The 16,816-nt window shown below is 43.8% G+C and overlaps 1 protein-coding gene across 1 annotated transcript in view; it reads left to right on the plus strand.

The window, feature by feature from the left end:
• Positions 1 to 15,345, plus strand: part of LOC146801967 (sarcolipin-like) — a 47,614-nt gene extending 32,269 nt beyond the window's left edge. Inside the window, exon 2 of the mRNA XM_085621494.1 lies at positions 14,645 to 15,345. Coding sequence (XP_085477620.1) covers positions 14,745 to 14,840 — 96 coding nt within the window. The 5' untranslated portion in view covers positions 14,645 to 14,744 and the 3' untranslated portion in view covers positions 14,841 to 15,345. The remainder of the gene's footprint in view (positions 1 to 14,644) is intronic.
• Positions 15,346 to 16,816: the final 1,471 nt, after the last annotated feature.

Raw genomic sequence — 16,816 nt, forward strand, 5'->3', positions numbered from 1 at the left:
TTCAGCAGGCTTTTTTAAGGACGATACTTCAGATTGCAAACTTTTTAAAGTCTGGGCAGTATCTTCAAGCACCTCAACTCTCTGTTCCATCTGATTAACTCTATCCTCCACATATGCCCATTTATCATTCAGAATTTGAAGTAGTTTATTAGCTTCCTCCATGTAAGGCTTGAGTGCCCAAATTTTCTCAAGGAGGAGCTCCATTGAATTTGCAGTAGTACATTTTATGGGCAACGGAGGATCCTTTTTAATTCTTTTATTAGTTGAGATATTAGAGGTTGCAAAAAGTTTAGAGGACATTTTGGTAGTAGAGGAGGATGGAGAACCAAACAAACTAGAGGAAGATGTTGAAGACTCCTGACAAGCATCCCAATACCCACCATATCTTGCAGAACAGAGAAGAAATTAGAGGTAGTAGCTCTGATAATGTTCTTGGTGACCGGTGGTTTAATGGTGGTAAGTTGAAGGTTTCTGGTCCTACCCATAATGGATTTGTAGAATCAATTAACCAAAGGGACACAATCGTAATTCAAAAGTGACAGGCAGATATAGCCAAACAAGCAGCTTGCTGAAAAATGCCAGAGTCTCTCCCAAGAAGTAAACAAAAATTAACAATATTATTAACAAGATAGTAGAGGCGATAAATACATTTTTAGAGGTGGTGGTATTATGAGGCAGCAGAAAACGAGCTTAAGGCATTGAAAAATAGAAACAAAATGGCAGGAACAAACTTCTCGTCAGCTCTCCCATTGAATTTCAGCTAATAAAGTCATTCAATTTGCAGGGAAACGTCCTTGCGATGAACCTGCAACATCAGTAGGTATACCCCCAGCGTTGCCTTAAGAGCCGGTAGGAGATTACAACTGTTTTTTTGGCCCTTCTTTCCGCCGTGACCGTAGTGGTGCTCATGAAATGGCGTTCATCCCGGATCGGTGCCAAGCCATGCCCCCCGGAAATGGTAATTCTGCCCACCAGAAATAGCCTCATGTTTACTCCTAACTCATAGTTAGGGCCTATATGTCTCTGGGAACCAATCCGTAACCATGACAGACGTTGCTTTCCGTCATCTTTGCAATGTTTCCTTCCATGAAATATGAAAGCTTGCTGTACAAAATACTTTTTCAGGAAGTTTGTTCTTTCAACTTTGCCATTAACTTTGATCATAACATGAAACTCAAATGTGCTTAATACTTTCATACTTCAAGAACTCATAGATTTTTGGTAGTACATTACCAAAATAATTCTTTCACCTAAAACCCTTAGAGAAAAATGAAACAGCTTCAGTGTTACTAATAGTAGCATATTCCTGATATCGGGATCCCTCCCCAGCGACACTGGTAAATGACTACTTAGCACATAAAGAGTGAAACAACTCAGACAACACAGTTTGGTGGATAACAATTTGCTGCAGGTTTATTTCAGAAATGAAATATGCCAAAATGGTGGGTTCACTTAGGGGCAATTCAAGGCAGGCAGCGATGAGTAACCTAAGCTGCTCACCCATCTGATGAGCCAAACTGCAGCGTGGGCCAACCCTTTTGGTGCTTTCATTCTAGTTGGGGAGTTTTCCTCCCTTAATCAGCGTGGACCACCAGTCCAGGAGTAGAACTCATGCCTTTTGGGGTCGGAGTGTCACCAGGCAACCCACCACTAGCTCAGGCTTGCAACTGCCTGAACGACTAACAGGGATCAGTCACATCCCAGGGCCCTGTCATAAAGACTACCAGGTTTTGGCATAGAGGACCCCTGCTGTGCCCCCTGAGATGGTACCCTTAAACAAGCTCAGCACAGGAAGAAAACCCACCAACAGCATGCTGGGTATGGTATAGGACTGGTAACCTCATGTCCAGTGGGGGAGCAAAGAGGGCGACAACTGGACGGGGCAGGTATAAGAACCTGGCCCCAGCTCTCCAGGCGGGTGTGCACCGCATGAGGGGCTCCACCAAGGGGTCCCAATGTGTGGACTGCGGGGGGAGTATGTCAGAATGAGGCACTAAGGGGCCTCATTGCAGGGTGTCTTCTCAGGAAGACACCCTGCATATGCCGTGGGCAGCCACATTTACAAATTGTCATGCAAAATCATACTCATCACCAACCACCGAAATCTTTCATGCAGCCTTCTATTGATCAAACTGTGATAATGATGTTTTTATAAGTTACAGCAACTAAATTCTTTTTGAAATGCACTCTTTAAATCTGTAGTTTAGTTATCATACTCTTTTATTTAAATCAACCTGTAAAACATTATTATGCAATGTTACATCTTTTTTCAACACTTTTACTATATCCACTATGGCAGATATGCTGCTTTTCTATCTCTTTTCATTGGACTCATATGGGAGCAGCAATCTTGACAACAAATCATCTTGTATACTGAACCAGAAGTAATTCTATTAGTACGAGATTTATCCCTGGGTCCTCGTTTTTGAACCCATAGCTTTTGCCTTCTAAAAGGCCTGAGACTTATTCGAAGCGCCTGGCTTAGACACGGCCCGCACTCAGTGGGAGGTTTATTCTGCATTGGAGCGCATCCAAGCAGCATACCGAAAGGTGACTCCTAAGATTGATGCTTTTATTGATTGATGCTTTTTATCCTTACTGCCAATCTGTACTGCTTTCATGGTGGCAGTTTACCTCTTTATTATGTTCCTAGTAGCACAATCGTGCATTGAGATGGGTGTGACTTTGCCCATTTTCTTTCCTTGTAGGCACAGATGTGCCGTTTTCAGAGGTGCCTGGCTCCGATTAGGTCGGACGCCATCTTGTAGTGGGTTCTTCACCCAGTTTTTAATCATTTTATGGGTTTACTCTTTCACACATTTATTTTAGTTTGCACTTGATTTACCAGTATTATCCCTCAGCAGGGGAGCCTGCGTGAGGACTAAGGGGTTGCTGGACCCCAGTTAGAATTGATTTCCCCCTCCCAGTTTTGTACGGTTATTTGAAGCATCTGGCCTAGCCACGCCTTCGCACTCAGTGAGAGATTTATTTATTCTGCGCCCGTCCGCTTTTGGACCACGCTCAGCACCAGCCACTCTGCCAGTTTAGGACACCAAACGTAAGCAATAATTTCCGACTCTCGAAGTAAGCTTCTTGAAATACGTACTTGAGTGTGCGCTGTTCAGGCCCAGTTTTGAACTGTTGTAACAGCGTTGGTACGCGAGGGTGCCCAGTCTGTAAGCTCACACTTTCGAACACTAGGGTGAATCCAACTAAAGCTATCCTTTCCCTCATTTGTAAGAAAGCTAAGGCCAATGATAGCTAGGTGGAAAGAGGGTCTCACAAGGGATGCTTTGTGCACTTATAAATGCATACTCTTTGGTAAAACATAAGCATGAATTTGCAGAATTTGTAGAAGCACATGTCCTCATCATTGTCTTTGTCGTAGAAACTTGGTCTGATGATGCATCCGGCCCAAACGTGATTGCTGCCACCCCATCAGGTTTTTCCATTGCCAGGAAAGACTGGGTAGGCAAAAAGGGAGGGGGCCTAGCCATAGTCTATCGGGATCACTTGAAGGCACTTTCTACTGAGGTCCCGACAAACCCTGATTGTGAGGTGATCTCTTTTAAAATTGCTATTAATCATGCCTACTCTTTTAATGGACTCCTCATCTATCGACAGCCGGGCCTTAGAGCCAACTTTATACATACTCTTGGGCAGCTACATGAGTGCAAAGTCAATGCCCAGGACTACACCATTCTAGGTGATCTTAAGTTTCACCCAGAGAATCTACATGACAAAGACTCCAACGTCCTTAATGATTTGATGACCAGTGCAGCTCTAGAACAGAACACGGGAGGCCCCACTCATAGAGAAGGTCACCTGGTGGATGCCGTCTTAACAGATTGCCCTTTTCTGGAATTCAAAAGAATACTTCAACTTCACTGGTTAGATCATTCAGCAGTTTTGTTGACTTTATCTGTGCCTACCACCATTGGGAACAGGACCTTTCTAGCCAGAAGGCACAAACAGTACCAATGGCACAGTTTAGACACAGTTGAATTTAACAGCCTACTGGATGAAAGTAGACCTCCCATATCCTGTGATCCAGAGGTGGCACCAATTGAATATCATTCATGAGTTGCCTCGACAGTCCATACTAACGCCTCTGAAAGCAGGGAAAACATGCAGAGCCTCCCCTACTGAGCCCTGGTTTTCAGAGGACCTCAGGCTCTTTAAAAGGCAATGCCGCCGGCAAGAGCGACGGTGGAGACAGTCCTATGACACCACTGAGAAAGAAATCTACAAGGAGTTGATTGCACATTACAAAGAATTGATTCACAAAACAAAGAACTATTTTTCAGAGAAAATTAAACCTGCTAATAACAATACCAAGGAACCTTTCACTACGGTTCTGAAACATAGCCGTATCCAGGAGACTAGAAATACCGTAGTGGATCAAACCTTTTGCAATACACTTTTTTCTTTTTTCTGAGAAAATGTATGCAGTATTTATGATGTATTTACCCTGCGACCCTCAAAGGATATGATTAGTTCCACTGTCCAAAGTAATGGAGCTCTGGTCAGTTCAATAGTTTCTAATGGCCCTTCAGCTACTGACCAGGCCCGATTTTAAGGTCTCGCCTGAGCCAGCGCGCATGTGCTGCTCTGCGAGCCATTTTGTAAGGGCTTTTAAATTCCAAACACAAGCTTGTGCGTGTGCTTGAAATTTATCACTTGCTATTGGGCTTTGCGTGCTGTCTTCTAAGAAAGACAGCACGCAATTGGCCCCAGGGGAGTGCATGTCTCGCATTCTCTATTCTGTGGCCCAGGGACCGCGGGAGCAACCATGAGCACCATATGTTTCCAATTATCGCGCCGCCTCTCGTGGTCACGTTAATTGGAAATATATGGGCAAACGCGGCGCTTTCACTTTCACTGCGGCGGGCACAAGCGCGCTACTGCACGCACCACTTCCGGGCTTGTCTTGTTTATTCTTTTTTTGGCTTCCGGTGCAAGAAGGAGGTTTCTTCTTTTCCATCCCAGGGAGAAACTTGAGGTTTTTCTGAAGAGCGAGAGGAGAAGTGAAAGTCTGGTCTGTGGCAGAGCTGCGTGCACCATGCTGGTACATGCTGTGTGAGTCAATACGTGTCTGTTATCGATCCCTCTGCTCCTGTCAGTGCTGCGAGGGGTGGGGCAGTTGTACCCTCTGAGCACCTCTAAGAAGGCGCTGCGCAATACCACCACCTCATGTGACCCCCCTGTTACATTAGCGTGTTTGTGTAGTAAGCACCCTATGAGGGATTCACACGTGTTAATGTTTTAAACCTGAGCCCTCATCCTGCAGAGCACTGCACAGCCTCCCACTTGAAGCTCTGGGCCTTGTCATATGTCTGCCCCCCTATTGTATCACCAACACCTACCTCCGTTGTTTGTTTGGAAGTTCGATGCTCCTCCTCCATGCTGCTCCATCCTGCTGTATATTCACATGGCGATGCTCCAGATTTGGCTAGTGATAGTGCAGTACATTCACATGATTTGCTTTTGATTTGTCATTCTACAGTGTAGTCTATCTACGAGGTGTTGTAGTGTTGCTGTCTACTTGGCACACAACTGTTGGGAAAAAGTTCATGGTGTTGTTGTGTGGCTGTCAGTTTTGCTGCAGTGCTGTATATTTTACATGGTGTCGCATTTTTGTCGATTTGGCATGCTGCACTGCAATGTATTCACACTTTGTGTGCACTGTAGAGTGCAGTGTATTTACAGTATTGTGGTCTTGTCGATTTGGCATGCTACAGTGCAGTATATTAACTCGTGTAGTGGTCTTGCTGTCAGTTTGCAGTGATACAGTACAGTTTTATAATTGATTGAATGCCTTAGTAACATATATTTATATAGTAATGCTGTTGATTTGATATTATGGAGCAGTTTATTTATATGCTGAGGCTGTTGCTTTGGCACGAGTATGCAATATTTATAAGGTGTCACTGTGGATTAGGCAGTATGGTGCAGTATCTCTATACCATAATGCTATGGCCGAGTATATTTATACGTTAATTCTTTCAATTTGATACTATGGTGCAGTATATTTGCACAGTGATGCGGCCTACTTCATACCATAGTGCAGTTTATTTATATGATGATGCTGATGATTTGACAGGCAGGCCCGTTATATTTATAATGGGGTGCTGTTGCGTCGATACTGTGGTGCAGTGTATTTATACAGTTCTGTTGTTGCTTAAATGCTACAGCGGATAATATTTATAGGTGATGATTTCTATTTCCAACCACAGTGCAGTTTATGTAAATGATGATGCTGTTTCTGTGACAGGTGTTTACGGTATATTTATAAACTAACACAGAAATTTGATGCAATGTATGTATACAGTTACAGTATAGTTCTATAGTGACTATTGTGATGTGCAGTATATTTATGCGGTTGCTGTGTGGTTATATGGTGACACCGTCAAAACCATTGTGCAGTATCTTTACACTGTGACGTCGTTACTTGGATACTGAGGTGCAGTGTATATCTTCCCCTGATGAGGATATCGCGGGGTACGCCATGATGTCATGTCGCCTCTTGCATTTGCAGTGTGCCTGTGGATGTTGGGAGGGACCCCTGCCACCTGTAGTGTCGCCCTCACAATGCAGTGTTCTGGCTGGATCCCCCTCCTGCAGGGAAGGGTCTTCCCTTGGGGTGCTGGACCACTCTGCCTTTCCGGGCTCATTGTGTTCATGACTGAGGCGGCCCAGGCAGCTGCTGCCATCTCAATATGAACCCACTGCCTTTGTCCGCAGTCCATGAAAAGCGGGGTGTCATAGATGGATAACCCGTGCTCTGGGGAGGGAGGCACCCCGGCGCTGTCTGAGACCACTGCTCGATTGATGGACCACCAGTGAGAGCTCAGGCCGCCCAACAATACGTCTTGTGAGCAGCGCTGACAAGCCTATAAAGGAAACCATAACATGGCACAATACCCACCTCCACCAAAGCCTGACATTCCACTGGCTCTGCCCTGGGCCGACCGTCTACTGCTCCATTAGCCCTAGCGACATATCAAACCCCAAAACTTCCAGCGAAGAAAGATAAAGTAAAGTGTCCTTTATCTGTTTTTCTGATGGGTGCAGGCGGTGGTCACTTGGTATGCGGTTGGTGCTCTAGGTGCAATAGGGTGAGTTCAGCACCAAATACTGGCAAAGCCAACAGGTCTGACTTGCATTTTGAGTCAAGACTAAATTCTTGTTTAAAAAGTGTCTGCAGTGAAAAAAAAAAGCATTGGCATAGCCAGGAGGTCTCGCCTTTGGGACCTTATAAGTGTTTAGCCATGCAACAGTTGATGTTGTTGCACCAAGGATATTGTGCTGCATAACTAAATACTTATAAGGTCCCACAGGCGAGACCTATTGGCTATGCCAATGCTTGTTTAACTTCCAGCCTATCTCTCATGACCAGGTTGGCAGTCTCCTTTGTTCCACTAAAACAGGGTCACCGATTGATCCCTGCCCCCCCAACATAGGTCATGCAGCTGTGGATCTTATTGCATCTCAATTAATGGGTATGTTCAACCTTATTCTCAAAACCAGAATATTCCCCAAAAATTGGAAAGAGACTTCCGGTTTGCCTTTGTTAAAAAAAAAAAAAACCTAGACAGACCGAACCCTGGTAACTATCGCCTGATCTCCCGGTTGCCCTTGTCGGCAAAAATTATTGAAAAGTTCATGAATCAAGAACTGACAACTATTTTTAATACCAACCACATCCTTGACTTCAGGCAGTACGGATTCAGGAGTGAGCACAGCACTGAGTTTGCCTTGATCCCTGCGACAAAAAAAATCAGACACTCGGTCGACAACGGAGAAATGCCGCCTTGATCTTTCTGCAGCTTTCGATACGGTAGACCATGGCCTCTTGGTAAGTCGTCTCCAAGAAATGCACATAGGTGGCACAGCCCTCTCGCTTGTTAAATCTTTTCTGACAGATCGCGAGCTAATCATGGAACTGGACAGTTATGCATCGCATACTTTTAAACTCCCGTGTGAGGTCCCACAGGGCTCATCTCTGTGCCCCACCCTATTCAATCTATACGTCACTCCGTTGGCCAGGCTTATCAAATCATTTGGCCTCACAATGGTATCATATGCAGATGATAGGCAGATTATAGTTTCCATTACTAATAATATTCAGGAGACAGCTCACAATTTCCAAATCTGCATGCAACAGGTAAGCCAGTGGATGTCAGAGAACTGCCTCAAATTAAACTCAAATAAAACAGAGGTTCTGCTCTTTGGCAGTAACCCTTCTCTCTGGTCGCCTATCTGGTCGCCTCAGGAACTTGACCCGCTCCCCACTCCGGTCATAAAGGCAAAATCTCTAGGAGTTATTTTCGATACAGCTCTGTCCTTTACACACCAGGTAAAAGTCATCAAGTCCTCTATGCTTTTCACATTGTAAATTCTGAGAAACATTTTCCCTTTTATACCGCTCGACCTCCAAAAGACAGTCGTTTCTGCGCTCATTTTATCTCGGCTAGACTATTGGAATGCCCTCTTCGTGGGTATTCCGAAGGGTCTTCTTAACCAACTACAGGTCCTTCAGAACTCTGCGACTCGTCTGCTCTTTGGGATTCCTAGACACTCAAGCTCTCAAATTCCTCCGTTGGCTTCCGGTGGAGAAGCGGATTGATTTTAAGGCTCTCTGTATTGCCTTTAAGGCCCTTCATAATCACGGATCGGACTACCTAGTTTCGCTGCCGGGTCTGGTGTCTCAGTGGACTAATGCGTCGACTGCAGGGGCCTGTGTTCGACCTCATGGTCACAGGTTCAAATCCCGGTTGGGTCCACTCAGCCTTTCATCCATCTGAGGTCCATAAAATGAGTACCATTGAGTTGGGTGACAATTAACATCTGTTATTCAGTACCAAGATGCCTACAAGCGAACATGCGCTTTACAAATACACATGTTATGTCATGTTATGGTATGTACCGCTAGAAACTTTCGATCCCCATCTCATAAGCTTGTAGAGGTTCCCAGATTACGACTCTAAAACTGGGGAGGCAAAAGCTTTGTTAATGCCACTGGCAGATTATGGAATTGTCTTCCTACTAAGCTATAGAATTCTCCTGATCTTCTCTCTTTTAGGAAAGACCTTAAGACGTGCTTATTCACCCATTAGATCTTCTGTCACATTGCAAGGTCTATGAATAACTTGGTGGTCACCTTAGGTTCCTTTGCTGCTAAGCGCCTAGACGCCCTCAGGTATTAGTTGCGCTTTATAAATAAATAAATAAATAAATAAATGGAAGCCAGCTGTGACTCATTCCATCACAAACTCCGTCATTGCCCCACCTGTAAATGGGTGGGGGGAGGGGGAGTCTAGCTGAATGACAGCTCCCATTACATCTAAGGATACTTCAATCTTTTTTTAAGTTGTATGGTTTCTAAGTAATGCTTTATTCTTTGCTTCATACTCTCCATTATTTATATCTTAACCGTGTTATTACCGAAGTATTACACACATTCTAGAGGGACTCTAAGGATTAGTCTTTATGCTTAGCTAAGCCAGCAAAGGATAGTCTTTGAGATAAGACTCAAGTTACCTCAGACTTTGGTAACTCAGTCACAACACCAACGAAGACTGTGACCTCATGACCCCCTCAGCATACCAGACAGATTCAGAGGTGGCAAATAATGAAATTATAATTTGTATGAAATTTACACTTTCCAGACAACTTCGAAAATAAAAATATAGGGTTCTTGTCAAGACTAATCCCAGAAAGCTTGCTAAGAAAGAGGACAGCTCGGTCAGTTCCCTGGTGAAGATGAAACAACCTATAGGGGGACCAAGGGAGACCAAGGGAGACGGCGCCTAAGCACTCGCTAGATTTGCAACTGAATCTGCTAATAAAAAGAAGCTGACTATTTGAAAGAAATAGAGATTGAGTTGACATTTTTATCTGGATTTAATGTTCCTGATCTTACTTGCAAATACATTTCCAGCTGTTAGAACACTGTACAGAGAGGAGATCTTCCCCATGGCCCCAAGGTCAATAGGCAGGAACGAGGATAAAATGATAGAGCATAGAAAAAGGTGAGACGGGTCAAAGGGGTAAGGGTGCTATCACCAGTGGAAAACCCGAGCTGAGAATGGACAGTGTGGGTGAGACCTAGAGCTTCCCTTACTCTCCCCTTCCGAAATCAGCAGTCTTGCCTCTCCTAGGTAACTCATTCATGAGTAACGAAAGCAAAAGACACTGCAGCATGATGTAGCCATTGAGGAACAACAAGAGGCAGACCATTAGATCCAAGGCCTAATTTACAAGTGAATGATGACTGGACATCTCCCACAAAACAGCAGATGTACCATCAGACTACCTCCTCTCACACACCTTTTTTAGAATAATGGATAAGGCTGCGTTCCCGAGGGCAGAGGTGCCGCCTGTTTTGGTTCTGGAGACAGCATCTATGCAGGCATTGCATCAATGGAGATGGCATTATATTAGAAGGTCAGCCTCCCGAACATCATTCCTGCTGAGGGCCATCTGTCTGCTTCGGCCAATAAAACTATAGCAGTTCCTACTAGAAAGAATATTTGAATATCTCCAACAAGCTGGGAGATAACAACTTGCGGCAGAGAGTTCTATGATTCCTTGAAAAGGACCACCCGTGGGAAGCCCTATCTTCAGGAATCACACACATCTGGGTCTAGCTTCAGGAATCACACACATTTGGGGCTTGCACAAGGAATCACACACATCTAGGCCTAGCTTCAGGAATCACACACATCTGGGCCTTGTAAAAGGAATCACACATCTGGGCCTTGTAAAAGGAATCACACACATCTGGGCCTAGCTTCAGGAATCACACACATCTGGGCCTTGTAAAAGGAATCACACACATCTGGGCCTAGCTTCAGGAATCACACACATCTACCATGCTGGCCTGGCATGGCCTCCCTACCACCAGAAAATGGCTCCCGGCATGCGCACGGGAGTCATTTTTGGAAAACAATGTCCGCAGTGCCCTAGACATCCATAGATTTTGCAACCTGAGCCACCACAGTACATAAAGGCCATAAGCAATTTGTCAATAAAGTCCTGACTGTGAGCTCCCACAGCTCCCCTGACAGCATATAAGGTGAGAATGATGTGAACGCAAATTGAACTTTCTCAAATCTGTCACTTATGTTCTTAAGGAAGTGGTGGGAAGGGACATAATTGTCTGCCGAGGGGCTTACAACTTAGTAATACAAAGCAGCAGGAGCACAAAGAGCATTGGGACATGGTTCTTATGAGAAAAGTTCACAACGGACCCCTGTTATTTTTACACAAGCGCTTCAACTACACAGACAAAGGGAATTCAGCTTGAGAAAACCTGATCTGCCCACGAACACTTCCTATAGAACTTTGGACGCAATACCACAAAATCACACCAGCCTTGTGAAGAGTGGTCTTCACTGAGTGGATCGACATCGGGAAATAAAGCTGCTACATATTAAGGGCCTTATCTACAACAAAGTAACGCAGCAAAGTGCCTCAAGCCATTTGGCTGCACTCTGGAAGCAAAAGGATGCGTCATATCTACGACGATATGAAGGGATCCCTTTGCTCTCCCATGCGCTGGTGCACAATGGCCTGTCATGCGCCGACGCAGGCACCCTTGCCCCATGATGCAAAGGTGTTTGCGTTTTGGGGATGATTGTTTTTGTGCATGAAGGGTCACCTTCCTCCACAAAAACAATCACAAGAGGTGATTTCCTATTTCTATGTGTGCTGCATAGCATGCATAAAAAGAGGAAAAAACGAGGAGAAATGAAATCTCGTTGTGCCTCCCTACGCCTTATTCTGACGCATTTCCTGGTTTACAATTTCTCATAAATCTGGAAATGCGGCAGAAGCCATGGGTGTTGCGTGGGACCAACCACACCAACACCCATGGCATGCCCCTTTCACACAAAGTGCTGCGTGTAAAGGGGCCGTATTTTCAATGACATAAAAAAACCATGCAGTGTGGCTTTACGTGTCCTTCTATATATGGGGCAGCAAGATGCGCCCCTGGTGCGTCACACAAAGGAATTAGCCCCTAGGTATCAAAATGGCTGATCCCAGAGAGCTTGCAGGAAAAGGAACAGATCAGTCAGTTGTATATTAAAGTTGAAACAGCCCATGCCTGGCCAACAGAAAGGTGCCAGGTCCTCACTGATCTAACCACCGAGAGAATTAATGAAAGGAAGCAGCTCCTGAGTGGATTGCAAATTTCTGGTAAGGTAGTGGCAGCTCTTGCAAGAAGTAGGGGGTTCCACGAGGATGTAAGTACTTTGCCTAGGGCCGAAAAGATTGGACTGGCATGTAAAGATCCAAACCACTGGAGCAAAAATAAGGTGGTCTAAGGGGTGGTGGACTGTCAAGCTGTTTCATGATTTCAGGTTGCTGCCTGGCCACAGGAGATCACAAACCTGGGAGAGGATACCAGTCAGAGCTACCGACTTTGGAACTGGGGATTCAGGTTAGAATCTCAGCCTTGGCTCAACATCCTGTGATTCCCGGCAAATCACTTAATCTCCCCGTGCTTAAAAAGCAAAAAATTAATGTACGCTTGTGTAATGTAACTGGTGTTCAAGTAAAGCGCTCCGATACCTCCGGGTCGAATTTGCTCTATTTAAAACTGCAAAAATATAAACCTATGAGGTCATTCGGAAAGAGCACCAAAAAGGCTTTCTACATGATGAGGTGAGTCTTGAAGGTAATCATTAGGGGGAGGAAATGCAGACTACTTAGCATAAGTGATATCATGTACTGGCATATCAAGGCAGCTCTCTACTTAATGTATCCGTGATAAGATATTGTTTCATATGCTTTTTAAAAATTTTTATCTTGCTTTTTAAAAATATTTTTTTTTTAATGGAGTTTTTTGTACTCCAGTGATGCTCCTTGCAATGATGCCATGAAATGTAAGGCGGGGGGATGTGAGTTCTAGCGCCTTCATTGGAGGGAGTGTCTAATGGTCATGTGATCTCATTTCCTCTGAGTCATCTACAAGTCGAAGGAGGCATGATCATAAGGTCACTGGCGCTATCCCTGTCATTTTGGCAACTGAAATCTTTGTAGTTCATTCTGTCTTAATGCTCATCATGTGTTGACTCCTCCCAATAATCAATGCATACACGGTGGACCAGTTTTGTACCCAAGAAAATAGGAGCGCAGGCCATTGAGTAATTCTATAGATTAGTCATACAGGTGTCTAGAGCTACTTTTCTTTTTCCAATTGTACTGAACAGAAGTGATTCGAGAGAACTTAACTATATAATTACTGAAGTCTGTTAAATGCCTTTTTTGCTGTTTTGCTCCCCGGCGATCATTGATCCTGTTGACTCCCTAAATAAAGTAAAAGTATTACAACCATTAACCTGCTTTTTCAACATGATAAAATCTGTGCATTACCAGCACTTACCTATAAGTCCATTGTAGACGCTGTAAATAATTTGTTCCATGTTTTGGCTTTTATATTGACGTTCATACTCTCCTGACTGTGGCACTGTAAAAAGTACATTTATATGTCGAACATGCATGTCATAAAGAAACATTGGAACACCCCCCTCGTATTTGTTTGGCGTATAAATTGCTGTAAAGCATAAATTGTCCAATTTACTGCACCCACTGCACTAAACACTCTGCCTACCTCTATCGACGCCCTTCAAAGCCCCCTCCACACCCATACTGACATTTTAATTCATCAGGGTCAACCAGACTGATTGATCTGTACCACAGGTACTGCAACAAGGTTTCAGGTATTACACATAGGTAAAACCTACCCTACCACAGGGGCAGAGGCTTATTCAACATCCTGGTCATGAGCAACACATACTACAGTAGTTGTTACAACAAGAGCCCCCCGGGTTTGTCTACCCCAATCTGTCCTTTCCAGAAAGTAGCAAAATCCACCACTCAAACTCTTCCACCTCTCAAGCAAACACTAGCCCGACAGTGACATCAGATTGTCAACCTTTGTCGCTGAAGCTATGGAGAAAACTACTCCAATGCACCTCACAGAAATTCTTATCCGATACCTCCCTAGCCACAATGTCTACTTTATGAATCCACGCTACCCCAACCTACCATGCATAATGTTTATGTTCAATTTCTTCAAACTATTAAGGTAACCTCCGCTGGATGTCAATCCTCTTTTATCATTGATCCTAAACTCCTTTCCCTTATTCAACACTTTAAAAAAGTCACCTGGAGTAGTTTGAATATCCACCAGTGGTGACCTTCGCCTCATACATTGAGCCACCTTAGACTGTAAATCAAATGACATCCCCAGCAATTGACATCACCTCAATGCAGCATTATTGAATGCATCATATACTAAATGGGCCTACTGCCGTTGTCTATGCCTAACTAACCATGCATCATTGTCCCACCCATTCCTCTGACTCTAGCCACATAAATTGATACCTGTTAGAAATTACTTTTCAGGTACACGATGACAATTAGACAGACAGACATATGCAGAAAGCTCTAACAGGCAGGCAGACTGTTGAGGACAAAATGTGATACATTTTGTTATTCTTCCTTTTGCAATGTATTCAAAAGATCACCTTATGTTTTGTCTTTTATTTTATAACTCTGTGCAAAAATAAACATTAAGCCATAACACTGATTGTGGAATAAATGGTAATTAACATGTTCTTGTACATTTTAGGCTCAGCTGAATTGTTCCATTACTTTGAAATCACATATTTTCCGAACATCCCTTGAGGATTTCCTTCTCTTGCATAGCGGCCTCACGATCACCTGTGAACATGGAGCGATCTACCCGGGAGCTGTTCCTAAACTTCTTTGTGGTGCTGATCACTGTGCTCCTCATGTGGATCCTTGTAAAGTCCTACCAGCAATAATGGACTCGGCAATGCTCGAGGGAGTATCCACGAGGGGTCTCCGCCGTCCACTAGTTCACTTTCTACAGGATGAGTAGATTTCTAAAGGTTTCTCATTGTGTTCTGCCACGACCAGCACTGCTTACAGCATCGTCAAGATCTCGAAGACGTGAGTTGAATGGATCCCAAGTAGAAGCCATTGGCCACCCGTATCTGAACTCCAGTCAAAGAGTTTGATCTGTATTCACCATTGTGAAGTCAAATGTGGTCAGGGAGTGACATTATCAAACCATCGTCCAGTGCAATTGTGATTTTGTTCTATAGTTGTAGCCACTTCAAGCCACAGCTCTTGGGTGTGACAGAAATGAGTACAATGGCTTCCTTATGCAATGTTTTCTGATGAAACAAAAGGATTTCGTGTTAATCTCAAACTCATGTCAGCATCATGATTATCTACTGTTACTGAAGAAAAGTATATCACTCCTCCATTGCTCTTCCAACCTGAATAAAACCAAAGTTTACTTTATTTTCAGGCTTGTTTTGGTGTTCTTCTCAATGATGAGGTGATCATGGATAAATGGGTAGTCATATATGTTTTAATATCGGAAGTTAGTAACAATGAATCCTCATGTTCTTTGCCGTTAATCTGCAATTTACCTTTGAGCTCTCTGCTATAAGCACATGAGGTTTGAAATTGCAGTCAAAATAATATGGACTTAATATCACGAGGGGAAAGATGCTTTAGTATTAGCCCGCTCTTTTCGAGGACATTAGGGTTGATCAATACAAATTCAATTATTTACCTACATAAAGCAACCAACATATCAGATGGAAGGAATCAATTACATATCTTCTATTGCATAAGGAGTCCTGCAATTAATAACATATTTGTATGACCACAATCACCCAAGAAAGCAATCATTTGAATGGAGAACAAGCATTAGAAATGCAATCGGTCTCGCACATTTTTGAGTTAGAGCTATTGGCATAGCTCAACAGCTACCGGACAGAAATTGCCACTTTGCAGGTGCCGAACACAGCATTGCTCCGGAAAATGACCTGAAAGCCTAAAACGATGTTAGCCTCCAAAATAAAAAGGCAGATCAGGATGACCAGGAGGAACCACGGACATATTGGGATGGCCAAAGCAAACAAACAAAGAATGAAATCGTCTGGGCGTGACCCAAGCATGCAAAGGCGGGAGAATCAGACCCAATTCACCAATAAAAACCCTGTATTTCTAAATGGCACAACAACGAACAAATGGCAATAGAGGAGATAACAAAAGGTCTTGCAGTCAGCGCATGCGCGCTGCCTAGGCTCGACCAAAGAATAAATGGCCTCAAATGAACCAACAGACCTAGACTATTACTACACATTGATGCAAAAAACTGTAAAATCTACCTTGGACGTCTAGCCTGTTAAACACACACAGCCACAATAAAGCACACAAATAAGAACCACTACAAATAACACAAAAAGTAGACTTTAGTTACAGTACATCAAATACAGCAACCAGATTCATAGGAGAAATGCAAGCACTTAAAAGCAAATCAATGTCTACAGGCCCACAAAATGGAGACACCTAATAGGCCACTGCATGGCATACATGGGGGTCAGCCCCCTCAAACTCCACAAAGACGCGGATATCAACCTCATCCAAGTGTCCTGTCAATGCACAGATAAAAATGCATGGCATGTATATTCATCTTACACAGTATATCTTAGCCATGAAAATCATGCCTCAAGTCATGACCCTAGAGATAAAGTTAATATGCGCTATGCTAATGAGATCTTATTGATAGTCATTTTATACAAAATTATCATCTCACAAGCAACCAAACGAGTTTCAAGACTGAATGGCACATCACTGATGCATTCAAAGCACATGACGCACACACCTATCACCTTCCCACCACCACCAGAGAAGAGAAAACACTCACATATGGAGTTTTAGGAGATCAGTGGCATCCCCCTTCTGAAAGGCAATTTTGAGT

The sequence above is a fragment of the Triturus cristatus genome, chromosome 8, assembly GCF_964204655.1.
Source record: "Triturus cristatus chromosome 8, aTriCri1.1, whole genome shotgun sequence".
Taxonomy (NCBI): Eukaryota; Metazoa; Chordata; class Amphibia; order Caudata; family Salamandridae; genus Triturus; species Triturus cristatus.